General features: G+C 40.2%; 2 protein-coding genes and 1 pseudogene across 7 annotated transcripts in view; 2 read left to right on the plus strand and 1 right to left on the minus strand.

Annotated features, from left to right (window-relative positions):
• Window positions 1–11,226, plus strand: part of LOC125768836 (nose resistant to fluoxetine protein 6-like) — a 37,793-nt gene extending 26,567 nt beyond the window's left edge. Inside the window, exons 3-9 of one of the 3 annotated variants that reach the window (XM_049437028.1) lie at window positions 7,429–7,591; window positions 7,878–8,194; window positions 8,294–8,466; window positions 8,561–8,729; window positions 8,807–9,000; window positions 9,071–9,215; window positions 9,345–11,226. In XM_049437028.1, the coding sequence (XP_049292985.1) occupies window positions 7,429–7,591; window positions 7,878–8,194; window positions 8,294–8,466; window positions 8,561–8,729; window positions 8,807–9,000; window positions 9,071–9,215; window positions 9,345–10,001 (1,818 nt within the window). In that variant the 3' untranslated portion in view covers window positions 10,002–11,226. The remainder of the gene's footprint in view (window positions 1–7,428; window positions 7,592–7,877; window positions 8,195–8,293; window positions 8,467–8,560; window positions 8,730–8,806; window positions 9,001–9,070; window positions 9,216–9,344) is intronic. The other 2 variants (XM_049437030.1, XM_049437027.1) reach the window with 2 other exon arrangements.
• LOC125768815 (mucin-5AC) overlaps window positions 1–18,688 on the minus strand; it is a 107,173-nt gene that overhangs the window by 77,394 nt on the left and 11,091 nt on the right. The window lies entirely within an intron of this gene.
• Window positions 11,328–17,194, plus strand: LOC125768961 (nose resistant to fluoxetine protein 6-like; annotated as a pseudogene).

An 18,688-nucleotide genomic window follows, 5' to 3' on the forward strand; every position in this document is an offset into this window, starting at 1 on the left:
TTAAGGCCACGGCTGAACAACAATGATGATTCTAAGGAGCAGGATATTCAGCCGGATGCTGTGCAGTCCTCGGTGGCTTTGGACATTTTGCTGGATGAATGTCAACCCGATGCAGCGTCAAACCATGCCGTAGATGCCCCACTGGTAGGTAATCCGATGCCATCACAAATCTCTTCACCGACGACATCACCCATGACGTTAGCATCGCTGCCTTGTTCGAGTTCTTCATCAACATCGTCATCGTCTCCGTCTTCGTCATCCCAGTCATCGTTATACAATTCGGCACCGTCAACAAGTGGAACAACATCTTCAAAAATGTGTACGAAGACACATGCATCGATTACATCCCCAGGTTTCGAGACAGCAGATAGTGGATCACCTTCGGCGGTACAACCTTTACACCGATCTTCGAGATTTCGAAGACCTCCGCAGTGGATGGAGTCGTACCAGCGTAATTAAGGGGGGATGTTAGGGTGCACCCTGTGATAACCCATCGGCTAGCGGAGACGTCAAACACTCCCCTTGACAGTGGTTGTCAAGGGAAGAGTGGCTTAGTTCGCTCTCTTCGTTCCCGACCGGCACGATCGACGGACGTATCATTGTAGTCCCTTTTTATGCAATTGTTCTGTTAACTAATTGTAACGTTTTTAATTGCAATAAATAAATCATTGTAAACAATACAAAAATGTATGTATATACGTAGTGTACACAATATTTTAATTACTATCATTATTGTATCTAAATCTCCTTTTACCTGAATCATTGGATCATCATTGGAACATCCTTTACCGCGGTCCCATCCCATACTGGATAGTAATTTGCTATTACGGGGAATTATTTCAAACTAAATTGGAGCCTCCAGGAATTATGTTGATCATATGTTGATCACATATCTACGACACGACTGATGAGCTATAATGAAATTCCACAAAGCTGTAAAGAATACATAATTATAAACTTGAAGTTGATATAGTTTATATGTAGTAACAAGTTTGATACGTACGGTACCTACAAGCTAACTTAATAGCAATTAATAGCATTAATTATTAGAATTAAATGTCTCTAAAAATGTGATCTCTAACAACGAGAATACAAATCATCTTCGCTAGCGATCCATTACAAGCAGCATCGATCATTGGCGACGTACGAACATTTCTGTATCAGTCAAAACCCCCAAAAACCTGATCTACATATATATATTTTCTACTCGTCTATATATAAATTCTACTCGTGCTCTAAGGCTAGTGGCACAGCTCCATCGCTCCGATTTTTTCGCATATGCGAATCGCAAGGTATGGCACAGCTCTTCCGATTTTTCCACATGATTTCACTATGGATTTGACGGATTTTCTTCGTCCAAACGCACGTTTGTCATGGTTAATGGTTTATTTACAATAAAAGTAAACATTTGTCATTGTCATTTCGAGAAAAAGAATCATTTGCGAGTTTTATACGAGCGAGTTCAGTTTGACAAATAAAATCGGAAGGTACCTTCCGATGGAAACAAAAACTTTTGTTTCAACCGTCCGATAAAATCGAAAGCTTTTGAGATCTGTGATATCCCATACAAAATTTTGACAGGACCATCCGAAAAAATCGGACCGATGGAGCTGTGCCATCAGCCTAACCGTTGGGGTGCAGTGTTGGCATACCAAGTCAGTGTTGTAAAACTTTAATTTGCCCAATATGAAAGCTCAATCAACAAACCCTGCATGTTCACTAGGATTGGTTTCGTTTTTTGATTGTTGTACAAAGCTAAGCCTATTTAAACTTATCGAAATGTGAATGGATTATACAAAACGCTGTTTTACGGTAGGACGATGCTAAATATTTCATAGTAGGATCAACAAATGGTACAAGTGGTGTGGTTTCCAGAGGGTGTTGGCCAAGTGAAAGTAAGCAAAAGTTCAAGAAAGCAAATTCAACCCCATTTTAGCAGCAGAATATTATGTTGAAGCAATTCCACGAAGATTTGTCATTTGTGAATTGCTGAGTGGGAATTGATGAATGGTAGCGGCGCCAGTATCTCCACCACAGGACCGGCGATCAAATCCCATCCGGACTAAATCCTACTACGCAAAATTGGCTGTCTCGCTGGGGCTGAACATTTAGGGGTAAAAAAAGTTAAAATAATGTCAGGCCAAGACCTCTTGGGGTTGTAGTGTCACAAAAAATGAGGATGAAATCAATACTAAGTGATGTCCGTGATGGAGAAAGCATTAGCTGGTGAAGACGACCGAGCAACCGGTAACCGGGCTACCATTGAGGCCACTTTTGTAAAGCAGTGAGTGAGGGGTAAGGAATTTTGAAATTTGCTTAGACACTTTACTCAACATGCTACTAGGTAATTGTTTTTGGTTGTAGAAAATGGAATACCGAAAATATTTTCTTTCTGTGAACGATCCTTCAATGTTAGGTCATGGAACCCGGATTGAAGAGACCCAAACTAGACGGACGGGAGCCGTTGCGCAAAAGGATAGTAAATTCAAAATTTAAGATGGTTAGAAAAAAGCAATTCCACGATGGCCGGGCTGATACTGGCCATGACCAACTTTGGAATCGGCAAAAAGAACGTATAATTCTCAAATCGGATCTCTGGAATGCTTAATAGCTGACTAAGTTTAATACACAAGGCATAGCGGATAGTCCTTCGTTTGGAGAACACGTTTGAGGTTAGAACCAATACGAATCTATGCCGATAACAAATTTTCAGCATGATAGAAAAAAGATCTTCTACTACATGTGACAAAAACTCCATAGAATATACCTCAGCATTATGTAGATCTGTTGCGTAGTCCTGTAACCGGGCCTATTAACTTGTAACTAAAAAAAACACACACAATAACGCTTCTCACGCTTTATTTCATCATTTGAAAAAAAAAGTGATTAGGATCGTGTGGCGGCTGTAGCCGGTTCACATTGAACCTTTGAAACAGAAGAAATCCAATGTGAGATGTCATGCCGCTAACGGTGTAAAAGAACACGATCGCCGAAAATTTGCGTTCAGTTTAGATTTTGTCGCGATCGCGAAAGGACCTAACGGCGAGCATCTAATGGGGCGAGTGGAACCGATTGAAAAAAGTGAAATATAAAGAAAGCACAAGCGTCACTATGAGCGGAAGTGTTAGGATGGCGAACCGTTTGGAACGGTTATGTTGGGTTATGTTGTTATTGACCGGGAGCATTACCGTTGATAATGTGCGTAGTGAGAGTGATACAGACGCGCTTGCATGTATGTATTGTGATTTATTGTGGCTAATTTGATGCATTAGATTTATGAGAAAAAAACGCTTTTTCGGACTGATCTTATGGTGGTTTTAATCATGGTGCACATTTTCGTTTCAGTGTCCGAGTATTGGCGAATGCCGCGTGTGTTCAAGTATGATGATTACGATATCTGTTTAAATGATAATCCCAGCATCCCATCTGTGTACTGCGTGGTAAAGGCAGTCATCCGACCGGACAACACCTCAGACGTTTGGGGCCAGATCGAACGGATTTCGGCTAAATGGAAGATTAAGCTTAACCATGCCCATCTGGATCGTGGGATTTGTGTGCGCGATTGCGAAATGCGTCTGGGATTGATGTCCGGTCGACTGAACGACAGTGAACTTCTGGTGCCCAAGTTTAAGACCAACTACCGGGTAAATAAAACTGTAACATATTTCCATATTGCTTCCGCCATTCAACGTTTATTGTCTGACTCAGGCGTTGTTAACCCTTGAAGTTTGATTCGTTTTAAAGTGAACACTTACTAAGCCGTGAGCTAGTTAGTACAATTCATTCAAAAACATATTTCATTGTACAAAGTGTTTGAAACATATTCTTAATGCTATTTTCTTATTGTTCTATGGTTTGAGTGAATATTTGCAAACGAGGCACAAAGCACAAAACTTTCGGTTGAAGTTTTCTGGAATAAATTCTGGGATTTTCCTGTTCTTTTAAATTAAATTTGCTTTTTAATATCCCTCCAACGAAAACACCGTATGAACATAAGCAAAAGTTTTTGGATGGCTGACTAACACATCCGTTGCAGCATAATTTAAAAACCACCAACACAAACCCAACTGATCGAACGCCGTAATATTAAGACGAGTGTGAATGTTGTTCCAACTCTATACCCTATGAAAAGAGCAAGACATATGTCGTTTGCATAAAAAACATACACCTTGACATTGGCTATTCGATTATTGGGTCGTCAACCGAATACGCTGTGTCTTACCTGACCCGTTTCTCACGTAGGTTGCCTAAAGCTTGGAAAGTGACTTATTTTGGCTAAAGTCCCCGTATAGCAAAATATGGGCATTTAAACTACTTGACGCGAAGCCACTGCTCGAATCGGAAAACCCTATGTGCCTCTCGCGCGCCCGTATTCAAAAACGTATCGCGACCTCTCGTTCTGTTTTTGATTTTTTGAGCTTTTACATGATTTTTAAGTAGGCGGGGCTGTAGCACCGCTCTACAATTATAGTGTAAGACGTGTAACAGTGTGTGTCATGTCGCATGCTTCGCTGCATGGCAAACACGACGACACACGAACAACACCGAAGAGGACGACAAAAACACGATCCTTCACTGCACACTGGATTAGGGTGCGCGTACGATGCGGCAAACAGCGCAAGAAGAAAAACGATCCTTCACTGCACACAGGATTACAGTGTGCGCACGGCGAATGACGCAGCACAAAAGAAGCACAAAAGGAAGACGAAAACACTATCCTGTACCAACGCGTACAATATGTTTGACACTATTTGTCACCAAAATACACGCATAAACATTCACAAACCAAACACAGCACCAACAGAATTCATAGTCGTGAAAAAAGGGGAAGAAGTTTCCACAACATGCACCGAAAGTTTTTTCCCTCACTACATTTCAATGCGCTTGCCGAAGCAAGCACGGAGTGTAGGGAAAAAACTAACACCACACGTTAATGGCATAAAAAGGCACATCAACTCTACATAAATCACAATACTGGTCAGCATATTGCACTGCACAAAGCAATCGCGCATACTTGCAAACTTCCGCGCATCATTCACGCACAAACAAATATAAAATTTGCTAAGTCCCACAACACGTCCACCCTGGACTTAGCGCACAGCAAACTGAGCTCGTCACAGTGTGGGATGAACGCTAGAGTAAGGACGCAGGATAACAATGTAGGTCAGAACGAGATGGAAACAATTCTAGCTTCAACAAACTCTGTCGGCTCACACACACAATCAAGGGTTTCATGCTTTTTTTCGGGTTTCGCCGTCGTTTTCCATGTTCTTCTTGATCTTTTACCGTAATTTTCTCAAATTTGAGAGAATTTTACCGTCATTCTCTCAAATTTGAGGTCTCTTTGTCTGTCGGGTCTGAAATAAGGACCCCCCTCTCACGGTCACTCACCTGAGTGACTATGAGGCGGAGTGGATACCGCTCGAGTTATGGGACAAAGTTGGGCCAAAAATGAGGAAAATTGGGCTAAAGTCTGAAACACGACCCCCCCACTCACGGGCACTCATTTGAGTGACTTTTTTTCGTGCAGGGTGGTTCGAAATCGGTTGCGTGTTTTTTAAATTATGTTTCGAGACACAGACACCTGAGGGCATGGCCGTCGAAGAAGAAAATGTAGCAATTGGTGCCATCTATCGACCACAGGTCAAAGATTGGTGATCCGTTGGAGCTTTCGCGAATAGCTCCGGCCACAGACATGGTAGCGATTAGTGGTGCATGGACGAAATGTAGCCACAAGTGCCATCTAGCCATGGCCAGAAGAAAGTTTGGCGATATCTTGGATACCGGCGGAGCTATGTGGCAAATTGGGGCCAAAAATGAGGAAAATTTTACCGTTTTCACAAACAGGCTATGGAACTTGGTTCCTCGATGAATAAATCACTTTTCACTATGCGAAAACCGGCTAAAGTCTGAAACACGACCCCCCCCACTCACGGGCACTCATTTGAGTGACTTTTTTTCGTGCAGGGTGGTTCGAAATCGGTTGCGTGTTTTTTTAATTATGTTTCGAGACACAGACACCTGAGGGCATGGCCGTCGAAGAAGAAAATGTAGCAATTGGTGCCATCTATCGACCACAGGTCAAAGATTGGCGATCCGTTGGTAGCATGGTAGCGATTAGTGGTGCATGGACGAAATCTAGCCACAAGTGCCATCTAGCCATGGCCAGAAGAAAGTTTGGCGATATCTTGGATACCGGCGGAGCTATGGGGCAAATTGGGGCCAAAAATGAGGAAAATTTTACGGTTTCGCAAACAGCGTATGGAACTTGGTTCCTCGATGAATAAATCACTTTTCACTATGCGAAAACCTCCTTACAATTTAATAGTAATTGTAAAAAAAATCAAATTCAGGCCACACTGCATAGTCTCCGAACCACCCTGTACGAAAAATTGACACGCAGATGAGTGACCGTGAGTGGGGGGGTCGTGTTTCAGACTTTAGCCCAATCGTAATTGTAAAAAAAATCAAATTCAGGCCACATTGCATAGTCTCCGAACCACCCTGTACGAAAAATTGACACGCAGATGAGTGACCGTGAGTTGGGGGGGGGGGGTCGTGTTTCAGACTTTAGCCAAAATCAAATTCAGGCCACATTGCATAGCCTCTGAACCACCCTGTACGAAAAAATGACACGCAGATGAGTGACCGTGAGAGGGGGGGTTCTTATTTCAGACTTTAGCCGGTCCTTATTTCAGACTTTAGCCCTTATTTTTATTCTTCCGGTTTATGAAAATCATGCTCATCCACAGTTAAAAATGATGATGACCTTCAACCAGACGCAATAACATAACCGGCTAGCCTCGTGAGTTTGACGTTTCTTTGCATATTTTTCAAAACACAATAAAAGAACATTCCGGGTAGAAACAGCTGCGGCCACATAATATCGATTTGCATTGATGAACACAAATTTTTAATTACGGTTGAAAATCATTTGTGTATGCTTGTTTGCCAAAGGAACATTAACAAGTACAAAATGAACCATTTGGAAAGCACACCGGTCTTTTAAAATTCACGTAAATAATTATGGTACCTTATAAAAAAATCAAGTTGGAAGTTTAAATTAACACGTCTTCATAACTAAACCTTAGCTTACACAAGAATTAAATCTTAATGAAAACATGATAACATGAACAATTCGAAGTTTATCAAAAAAATCTGAAAATACATTTACTAGAAAAGTAATCAACATTTTTTTATACTGTTTTTTAACATTTCTGAAAGTAGTAGTATAAGTATAAATATGGAAATGTGCGATTTGTATAATCTTGACATATAATCTTAAGAATTTATATTTCCTCAAAAAAAGTGTTTGTGTAGTTATGAAACGCGCTGTAAGGCATTAGAAGATTTCTGTCGAACATTCCTTTTCGGATTGGTTTATGTGCAGTACATTCTACAACGATTTTTCATCTTTTGCATTTCAAGTACACCTTCAATCCAGGAACATTCAGAGATATTGATGAATATCGCTATAATTATTCCGAGCTGCTAGAAAAGTGTGTCAACGTTGAGCTGATCGATGAATACGGCTTAAAAGCACAAACGGAGATAGAATACTGCGATAGCAACGCAATATCTTATCCAATAGGTAAGAAAGAAAATGTATTATTTATTGTAAATTTACGAATATCAATTTAGCACATTTTATTTTTCCGCTTGAACTCTCTCTCTCTCTCTTCTTGGCTTTTAACGACCTTACAGGTCACGCCGGCCATTTCTGGCTTACTAGACTTATTTTTACCACGTAGCCGGATAGTCAGTCCTTGCTACGGGGGACGGTCCGGATGGGATTTGAACCCGGTCCGGCCGTGTGGACTGGCGCCGTTTATCACATGCACCATCGAACCGCCCTGAACACATTTTCTATTTTCCAGACTGGTTGGAAATAACCTTTCTAGTGCTCGCAATAACCATCGCCGGCATAGTGCTAGCCTCGAGTGTGTACGATTTTCGGTGCAAAACAACTCATGGACTTGACCACTACAAACACGATCTGACGACGTCGAAGCAAATGTATCTGGTGTCCTTTTCGATCATCCGAAACTGGTACCGGATCACCTCGCGCGGGGACGATCAACTTAGCCATGATTTACGATGCATTCACGCAATCCGAATGATCGTCTTCATGGGAGTCACGTTGGGCCACGTCGTGTTCTACGCCCAACCTAGAACAGCGTTTACCATCGAAAATGTAACGAAATGCACTGCAAATTGAATGCTATTTTCAGGACGTGTAGATACTTAATAGTTGTATTTCATTTTATTTTCACGTACATGTACATGTATCAAGCGCTACAATGAACTTTCAACAATGATAATCATCAATGGCTCGCAAATAGTGACGACGTTTTTCGCCATCAGTGCCATACTGCTTGTGCTGTTCTTCATGGATAAGGTGGAAGAAACGAAGAAAAAGGTCGGCATCTTGGAAATATGTATCATTTCCGCCGCTCGTTACGTACGGTAAGAACGCACAGCGCTGCGGAAAAGTAGAACCGAAGGTTTCTTTTATTCAGCGATCTTCTTCCGACATGTTTTCAAAACAACAAACACGCAGGTTAACACCGGTGTACGCATTTGTGATGCTTTTCGAGGCCACTTGGGTTGTTCGGTTAGGTGATGGACCTCTGTGGCAGAAGGGCTTCGAAACTGGACGAACGTACTGTCGCGCGAATTGGTGGGCGAATTTGCTCTACATCAACAATTACTACAAAGCGGACGAACCGGTAAGCGGAAGACAAACTACCCAAACCGTGCCGAGACGCAACGATAAAGATTGACATTTTGTTGTGTTTCTATACAGTGCACGGCGCATTCATGGTACCTGGCCGCCGATTTCCATCTCTTTGTGTACGGACTGGTGCTGTGTGCCGTGATTGCTCGCTACCCTAAAGTACGGAACCTACTGCTCGGGACATTGGTGGTTTTGAGCTATGCCGCAACTGCCGCCATCATCTATGTGAAGGCGTACGATGCCGTTCCTGTTTTTCCACCAGAGTAAGAGACAATAGTCCGATTAAAAGAGATTGTTGACAAAACACAAGTCTTATGATTCCGAATTTTTCAGACAAGTTCGATACTTCTTCTGGTACTGGGCTGTGTACAAGGATCTCTACGTTCCAACGCACATGTATCTGGTGAACTATACATTGGCGATTGCTTTTGCATTCTACTACAGACATCTGCTTAAAACGAGAACTAATTGTCACTGGGTAAGTTTATCGTCATATATGACCAATCAGATATCATTTTTTTGTTTGTTTTACAGTCAGGCTATACTGCATTATTTTATGTAAATAGAATAAACAATTCATTATTTCTTCTTCTTCATCATTGTACAGCTTATAAAGGTTTTCTGGTTTGGAAGCCTTCTTATGATTCCGGCACTGTTCGCGATGGGCTACATCTTCTATCACTTCGAGTTTGCGACCCCTTCACTCTGGATGGCTTTGCTGTTCCCGTTCATACGTTTACTCTACAGTGTGATCATCTTTTTCGGCGGCGTTGGACTGTCCTTTAGATTCGCAAAACTATTAACCCGACTGGCTGATATACCGTTCCACACGATCATCGGACGACTTACGTACAGTGCGTACTTATGCCATTTATGTCTAATTAAGATGTCCCTGTTCAACACGAGAAGTTTCTTCCGTTACGCCCTAATTGATATTGTAAGTCGTCCTAATATTAGTTTGTTTATTTGTGACTCATATTTTTGTTTTCAATTTGAAATTTTAATAACCTGTCCATCATCTTCTCAGGGTGCCATCTGGGCGGCTTCAATGTTACTTTCCTATCTGGTGGCATGGGTGCTCTGTCTTGTGCTAGAGTCACCCTTCGTGGCATTGCAGAGGCAACTGTTCAAACGTCATGCACGACCCTCCGACGAAACGGAGGACTCATCCAATGGAGGTGATGTCGGAACGGACACGAGCTACTGTGAACATCCTGATGAAAAGAGCTATCAGCCGAATGTGATTTTCAGCCAGCGGTTTTAACTGATAACGATGACGATTAGAACTTAGACCACATGCCATTTTAGAGACAGTGTAGTATTAGAAACGAAATTTCAAAATTGTTTTAAATAAAAAAAAATAATGCTAGCGTATGTGCTCCAATATTAATTTAGAAATAAAATCTTACAAACACTCTAATTAGATGTTTTGATATTTGAAAGAATCACACAAAGATTTAAATGAGTTTAGAAATCGGTCGTATCGTGTAAGAGATTGGTACCAGTTAGGGACGATTAAACTATTACGTAACGCAAAAATAACGAATTTCCGACCCCCGCTACCGTAACAAAACGTAACGCTTGAAGCATACCCACTATATTCATTAAGTTATAAATTGATCTCGTCCTTAAATCACAAAAATTAAAGAAAGATATTATGAATTAAATTCACACCTTCAATAATCTCTTCAATTGGAACAAAAGTAACAACAATTAAGGATATTGCCGCATACATTTTAAGAGCACGGCTAGATTGATTTTGCACATTGATCGCGATAACTTGAATTCTGTTGTCATTTACAATTATTTTTATCTCATGGCTTTCCGAGACCTCTTTAGTCCATATTGATCCTCGATAGTTACTTGCACCAATCCTCGGTGATAAAATTGTGATCTTGATGTCTTGTTAGACAACATCATCAGCATAATCTTAAGAAAACATAACTGATCTCAGGAAAACATAAATTTGATCGTGGCGTGTAGCTATGTTATAAGTTTCCCCCTTAGTTTATAATTCTTTTAAATTAACTGATAAATTATGCGCAACAGGAAAGTTATCATTTTGAATTCATGCATTACAAAAATTTTAGATTTATCTTATTACATGTTACGTAACACAAAATTGAACCCCCTTCCTCTCGTGTAACAAATTCCCGTGTAACGCTGGCAGCAACTACCCCTCCCACCTAGCATCGTTACGTAATAGCTGAATGATCCCATATCACACCTTGGTTACTATATTATAGCTAGTACAACACTTCTCAACTGTGACGCCTTCAATAAAATCTACGTTTACTGCCGATGTCCACTAATTATGAAACGATAAACAGGTCAATGTTCAACTTTTAGTTGTTGATATCACTTTTCAGCTATTACCGTTTATAGCATCGAATTGACCTCCAAAAATGTACCCTCTTAACACATAAACAGTTGGTGAGTTCGTAAACGTTGCATTAAACACACAAAACTGCGAAGAAATTCCGAATGCCGCAGGGGTGAGGGGTAGTGCGCATCTACTCTATTCTTGCGTCAACTTACAGTGATCACCATTTTTCTGCCGATAGGTTCACATATATGACTCACTTCCCGCTTTTTCGGCCACCCATAGCAGCTGTAAAGAGGTTGGTAGAAACTCATACCCAATTGCGACCGTGCCTGGCCTCGCGACAGTAAGCTTTAGCCATGCGAGGGAAGAAAAGCGGAGACATACGATTGTGAAACGGCACAATAAAACTCAATATCATTGCGCTTTTCCTTTCACTGTGGCCAAGTACAGGGCTGGTGGTTCAACTCGCTCAGCTCCGCGAATCGTCTCCGGTATGATAAAACTGATCCAGCAGCCATTCTCTTTGTCGGTTGCTGATCTCTTCTGCTCTATTGTTGTTTCACTCAGTGTTTCTTTATAATATAGCAGTGGTGCCCTTGGAATAGGACATCCAGCCTTTATGACGTCACACACGGTACTGGAGCGATTTAGTTAGGATCGTCCACAAACCGAAGTAGCGGCAGGTCGACAGACTACCGGGCAAGTCATCGACCACCAGACACGGTGCGACTGTTAATCGGAAAAGACGTGATCATGGTCTCGATCATGAAAGTACTGATTGTGTTTGTGTGCAGTGTCCTGTGCAGCATTGCAACGGTGCACTGTGCAGAGCAATTTAACAGTAAGTGCTTTGGCCGGTAAAGTTTGGCACCTACGAAAGTGATAGTAACAGTTAAGGTGTTCCAACCAAAAATGAGGTTACTATCTTTCGGGTGTTTTTCGGAAAAAAACTTGCTCAAAACAGCGTGCCCTCTTTTCTTGCGGCCCTTCTCAATTTACAGTGTCACAGTACAGGCTAATGCCGCGGGTGTTTCATTTCGACAACTATGACGAGTGCCTTCGTGATGATCCGTCCGTGCCGGAAGTTTACTGCATGGTGAAGGCTGTGGTGCAACCAAACACATCCTCCCCCGCCTGGAACGTAATTGCTAACTTCTCAAGCAACTGGAAGCAGCATCTTAACCACGCTCATCTTGACCGAGGCCTTTGTCTCAGCAGTTGTCTCCAACTGTTGGCCAGGCTCGAGCGAGAGAACGTCACGGAACAGGAGCTAAGGTCGTTGGTCGTACCCAAGTTTAAGATTGATTTTCCGGTAAATATGCGCTCTGCGTTCGAAATAGTGATAGTGAACTGTGATGTGTAAATGAATCAATTGAAAAGCTTTAAAACAATTTATTGTGCATCCAAGGGCAATGCGGTTATTTTTAATGTGCAATTCAATGTGACCAGCAAAAAAGCACGTTTTATGGATTACTGTACTTAAAAGGACGTGGTGCACCTAGTGCCTGGAGCAATTTTTTGCGTTGACAATATAATTACCCCTCACAATGGTGCTAATAGTAGTTTGGAAAGTAGAAAAGGAATTCTTAAGTTTAGTTTTTTAATTCGATTTGGTGTTTTCATTTGCCTCCAAGTTTAATTCATTATAGATAGGCATATAAATTCTATTGCCCGTTAAAGAGTTCCGTCGTACTCCTTTTTTATGTGTACTTCCTTCCTTCCTTCCTTTTACTTTGCTTATTAATGTGTACTACCCATTACTGAATAATCATACCTTGCATACGATGGACATGGTAAAGAGATTGTTTCCAAAACCCAAATGTAATGTTGAGTCATTCAGTTCCAAAACGTCTATTGGACGCACGGCAAAGTTAATATTAATTTCATAATTTCTTAAGTGTTCTTTTTCTTAATTATTTTTTTATTTTATGTGTTTGTTTCATAAAATTTCTTACAAAAGAAGAGTTTACAAAGTTTAATTAAAATAATTTTCATCTATTTTGTTTGACATTTAAAAGAAGGACAAGCATAGTTTTTTTACAGCAAAATAATGTCTTTTCGGTTTACATCCTCATTGAGTGATTTAAAAGCAATCATTCAAAACCAAACAAGCTTTCGTACGTAATGAAATGTACATATTCCGATAATGACCTATTTCTTGAAACATCTTTATAATAATGGCTTCTTTGCGCCACTGCAGTACATCATCAAGAACGGCACGTTTCGAGATGTGGATAGGTATCGCCGCAACTACTCCGAGGTTTTCGCTAAGTGCATCAACTACGAGCTGCAGCAGAACTATGGTTTGCGTGCTTATACCGAAATCGAATACTGCGACAGCAACAGGGAATCATATCCGATCGGTATGCGTTAACCTTCACCGCCTATATTGACCATTTCCCTGGAGCACGTGTTTCACTGTGTGACTATCTTCTTTATTAAAGACAATTTGGAAATAGCATTCCTGGTCGTGTTGGCTAGTCTGTTGCTGGTGGTGACTTTATCGAGCTGGTATGATCATCGTTGCAAGCAGGACCATGGATTAGAGCACTACCAAAAAGAGCTTCCAAGTAAAGGTATCTTAATTAAGTGATCAATCAACGAGTAGATTCCAGGCGGTTATTTATTAAAATGAATGCTTTGTCAATCCATTTGATAGCTGCCATGGTGCTGGTGTCGTTTTCCTTCATTCGCAACTGGTATCGTCTAACATCCCGTAGCGATGACTCTCTCGGCCGCTCGACACAGTATATTCACGCGGTAAGATTTATGATTTTCTCGATGATCAATGTAGGCCACAATGTCCTTTACGCACAACCTCGAACAGCAATGGTTATCGAACGGGTAAGCGCGAATGAAAACTTCACGCATATTACACGGGTGTCCTAAATGCGTTGGTGTTTTTAATTACAGAAATACAGCGAAGTCGGTTCAATGATTATAGCAAACGGAACGCACGTTGTTACCACGTTCTTCGTTATAAGTGCGCTCATGTTGGTCCTGTCGCTGGTAAATAAGCTGGAGCAGACAGGCCGAAAAATAGGCTTCCTTGACATCATTGTGATTTCTATCGCACGCTATGTTCGGTACGCACGATTTGTCAATTATGTATAATCATACTGTACGCTAACATTCTGGACGAAAAAAAAGATTGCTTCAAATATTTTTCGCACACGCTACTCAAATGATTTTTCTTTACTATTGCTCTCTTCTACTGTTTCATGTTTCATTAATCAGGCTCACTCCCGTGTATGCATTCATAATGTTTCTGGAAGCGACGTGGCTCGTACGTTATCTCGATGGACCACTCTGGCGGAAAGGATTCGAAACGGGACGAACTTACTGCCGCAAACACTGGTGGGTCAATCTATTGTACATTAACAACTATTACGCGACAGACGAACCGGTAAGTTATTTTTAAAATATTACACTTATTAGGAAAATATTGTTTTATAAATACGAATTCAGGACTAGTCGACCGTGTCTTGTTAAAATTAACGTTTAAAAAAAATAATTTTAAGTCAAATAATCAAATTGTCTAATGAGCCGGTTTATGTAGACGTAGGTCGCATCGATATTTCTTTACCTCTGCAATTACTAAAGGTACTAAACCTATCGGCTCCAAAGTTTGAAAAATTATCTCAACTTTTTCTTTCACTACAACCGCAATCAAATTTGCCGTTTTTATAGTTTCCTTGACGTTTATTTATTCGTAGCTGTGTAGTCAGTCACGCATCAGTACGATGGTGCTCGGGAAAGACTTTTGTAACATCTGAAAGCTTTTAACGCAACACATGGAAAAGCCACACATAGAAAAATTTAGTATTTTTACAGAAAGCTGATGTTAAAAAAATCCAAGGGAAGAATATAAATTAAATCATCTATTAAAGACGTACTAAAGTCATTAAAACGCGAATAGTTAGGCATGAAAATTTTCAAAAGTTCACCATTTTATCAGGTGGATGGACAAATTATGTGCATATTTTTATTATATTATTATTATTATTAACCTCGTGCCTTTTTTCTACCAATCATTTCCTTTCACAATGTTAATATTCTAATACCTTAACAACGCTAAAATATTGACATTTTAGTCGAAGATATTTTCATCAACGTTGAAAATTGATTGTTTCTAAAATGGAATTAAGATAGCGTTTGAATCATTTCTGCAAAAAATGAGCAGCGATGACAAGTTTGTGGTGACGAAGTTTCAGCATATTTCAGCAAGTAACTTTACAATTATTATCATAAAAAACCATAACGTCTCATAAGGCAGTCACAAAACCACCACGTGTCCGAATTAAAGGAAGAAAAGTTGATTAGATCACGTTTCGCAAACTGAAGTAGCTCAATCTTTGCAATCGTATTGTTAACGAAATTCAACATTATGCTCATGTTTCGTACAGTGCATGCAACACAGCTGGTACTTGGCAGCAGATTTTCACATGTTCGTATACGGTTTGGTGGTGTGTGCCGTGGTCCTGCGCTACCCTAAGTACAGGACGTATATACTATCCTTCCTGCTGCTGGTCTGCACAATGATTGCTGCCATCGTTGTTTACGTGAACGAGTACGAAGCCGTGACGGTGTTACCACCAGAGTAAGTTTTAAATTAAACGGTTCCTTTTAATTATATTCATCCCACCAAAAAAAACCATCCAATGGGGCAATAATTGCGTAAAAACACTTGTGCAAATGTTTTAACATAACAGAATATTCACGTTACTTTAACATGAAATAAAACATAAACGATTTGGACGTATCAATAGAAGGAGATTTCGTCTTTAGAAAACAGGTGTTGTTATCCTATCTGATTAAGCTCCTTGAGCCGCCCCGCATTTATCCCGGGGAAGTATAAAACACTTAAGTAACCATATCCGCTTTGCTCACGTTTTGCAGACCGCTCAGATTCTTCTACTGGTACTGGGACATGTACCACGGAACGTACCTGCCGACGCACATGTACTTGCTCAATTACACAGCCGCCATTATGGGCTCTTTCTACATGCTTTACCTGCAGCGAAAGAACTTCAAACCACCAAAGGTACGCCAACAAAGACAAACGTGTCCACGGCTTACATTCATAGCGATTTGAAAAGCGTTGTGCGCGCATGTATGGTTACTATCATTGTGTCACCATTGCTTGCCGGTCTTTTTCCTTCGACAGATGTTTTCATTACTGTGGCTGCTCGGTATGGTAGCGATGCCCGGAACATTCGCAGCCGGGTACTTCATCTACAGCAACCTGTTCGAGACACCGTCCGTGTGGATGGCGATTGTCTTCCCACTCGGGCGCATACTCTACACCGCCCTCATGTTTCTGCTCTCCATTGGGTTCATCTTTCGCGTTAGCAAACCCATCCTGCGAATGCTCAACATACACTTCTTTGGCATTCTCGGACGCCTTACGTACTGTGCGTATCTGTGCCACTTTTTCATCACTCGCGCGACATCCTTCGGCACCAGACGGTTGGCGAATCTGGGCGTATTTGAGATGGTAAGTAATTCTACTGGCAACATCAACCGTCCCTTCCGAGAAACAATTACTATCCACCCGCACGTGAACGTAACACACCACTCGTAAAGGTGTTACGAAGTTTTACCCACCTTTCGAGGTGCATATTTCATGCTGGTTTCATTCCCTTTTTTGGCACAGAATTCCTCCAGTTGGTCAACGCAGGTAATGGCGTACGTTTTAGGCTGGTTGCTTTGCCTGATGCTTGAGTCACCATTTATTGCTCTACAGAAGATTCTTTTCGAAAGCCTACACGGCAAGCATAGATCGAACGCAAACAGCAATCAGCATCGACAGGAAAACCTTCCTACCCCATCGACTTTTCTAGGCGCGAACTCGCTCAGCGAAAAGTCACCGACAAATGATGTAGAATCGTACGCGAGCTCGACGGAACAGCAACGACTCTAATCGTGTTACTATGGGCTCAAAGTAAAAGAGCATTTGATATTGCTTCTCATACCAAATCGGCTGCTACTAAAGGGGAAAACTATATTTAAGCTATGAAATGAAAATGTTTGTAAACGAGTGTGCAAATGTCTGTTGCTTACATCAAACTGTATTGTTATTTTGTAATATTTAAAACGAAATTAAATTAAAATAAAGATTTGCAAAATTATTCTTCCTGATTGGTTTGATTCATTCTCAACAGAACGGTCAAAGACAGTGGTTCTCAAGCTTCTTCGTGAAAGGAGCCAAAAATCATAACATTATACATGGAATGTATTTAAAGAGTCATAGTGTGAAATTTAACTAAAATTTAACTTAGTTTTTAAACTTTCTTCGTATATTGCATATTACATTATTAATATTATAAAAATTAATAATATTAATTAATAATAATTAATAATTTTAGTAAAAAAAACAATATCTACAATAACTTTAAAAAATCAAACAAATCGGCCAGTCCGTTTAAATCAAAACCACGTTTTTTAATAAAAACACAATTTGTTTTCATTCGAAAAAAACTTATTTTGAACCCAACATTGAGAAGTTTCCACATGTTTTATTGTATGTAGCTATCAATGCCATCAACTAAAAATTATGTAAAAGTTATCAGTATGTATTAGAGATGAGAATACTCACTCTTTTCAGAGAGTTGAAACAGAGTGAAAGAGTGGTTATCAGGATTTGAATCTTTTACTCACTCTTTTGCGAGTCATAAAAATATTACTCAAAACTAATCCTTTAATTATTCTTCTTGGCGTTTTTACTCACTCACTCTCTCTGCCGACTAATGACTCACTCCTCGGGGTTTTTACTCACTCTCTGTGTCGATTCACTCTTTTGCGTTTCAACTCACGCAATAAGAGCGAGTAAGTGTTTTGTTACTCTTTTTGGATTTAAATCACTCTACTATGAGTGAGTGAGTCATTAGTCGGCAGAGAGAGTGAGTGAGTAAAAACGTAATGGAGTAAGTAAAAGAGTCATAAAAACTCCTTATGCTGTGTTGAAACCATTAACCCCTATGCAAGATTAAACTCACTCACTCACTCTTACTCAGTGTGCACATCTCTAGTATGTATGTTATGAAACACAGCAACAGGTAAAAGACAGTCAACCGCATCAAATTAAGAAAGATCCCAAATTCGCATTATCTTATTGTCTTATACGATTTCAACCAATTGTAGACTAATTTTTCGACTAATCTCATAAGTCAATGGTTCAAATTCAACAACAGTTGTTTAGACCAGGGGCCTCCAAACTTTTTAGATGGCGGGCCGCTTTGAGTGAAATACTATGTACTACCAAGTACTATGGTTCAGAGAAAATACCGACAATCCGTTGTTGGAGTTGATATGTTTCAGAAAACTTCTAAGTTGCAAGTTTTGATCAAAATAATTTCAGCAAAATACTGTTTCAAAAATATTAAACAAATATTGTTAGATAACATATTGCTAATATTTACAAGGATTTTTTTACTATTTAAGCAGCACAAAATTTCGATCCGCTCAGATTATGATAATTTTGGACTAAAATTATAATCAAACATTCCAGAATTCCAGATAGTCTCAAAAGCTAACATTAAAACTAACATTATATGGCTCCTTATGAGATCTAGTTGTTCGTAAATCCAAGAATAAGAACTATAACATTCCATTTTATGCAAAAC

The sequence above is a fragment of the Anopheles funestus genome, chromosome 3RL (genome assembly GCF_943734845.2).
Source record: "Anopheles funestus chromosome 3RL, idAnoFuneDA-416_04, whole genome shotgun sequence".
Classification (NCBI taxonomy): domain Eukaryota; kingdom Metazoa; phylum Arthropoda; class Insecta; order Diptera; family Culicidae; genus Anopheles; species Anopheles funestus.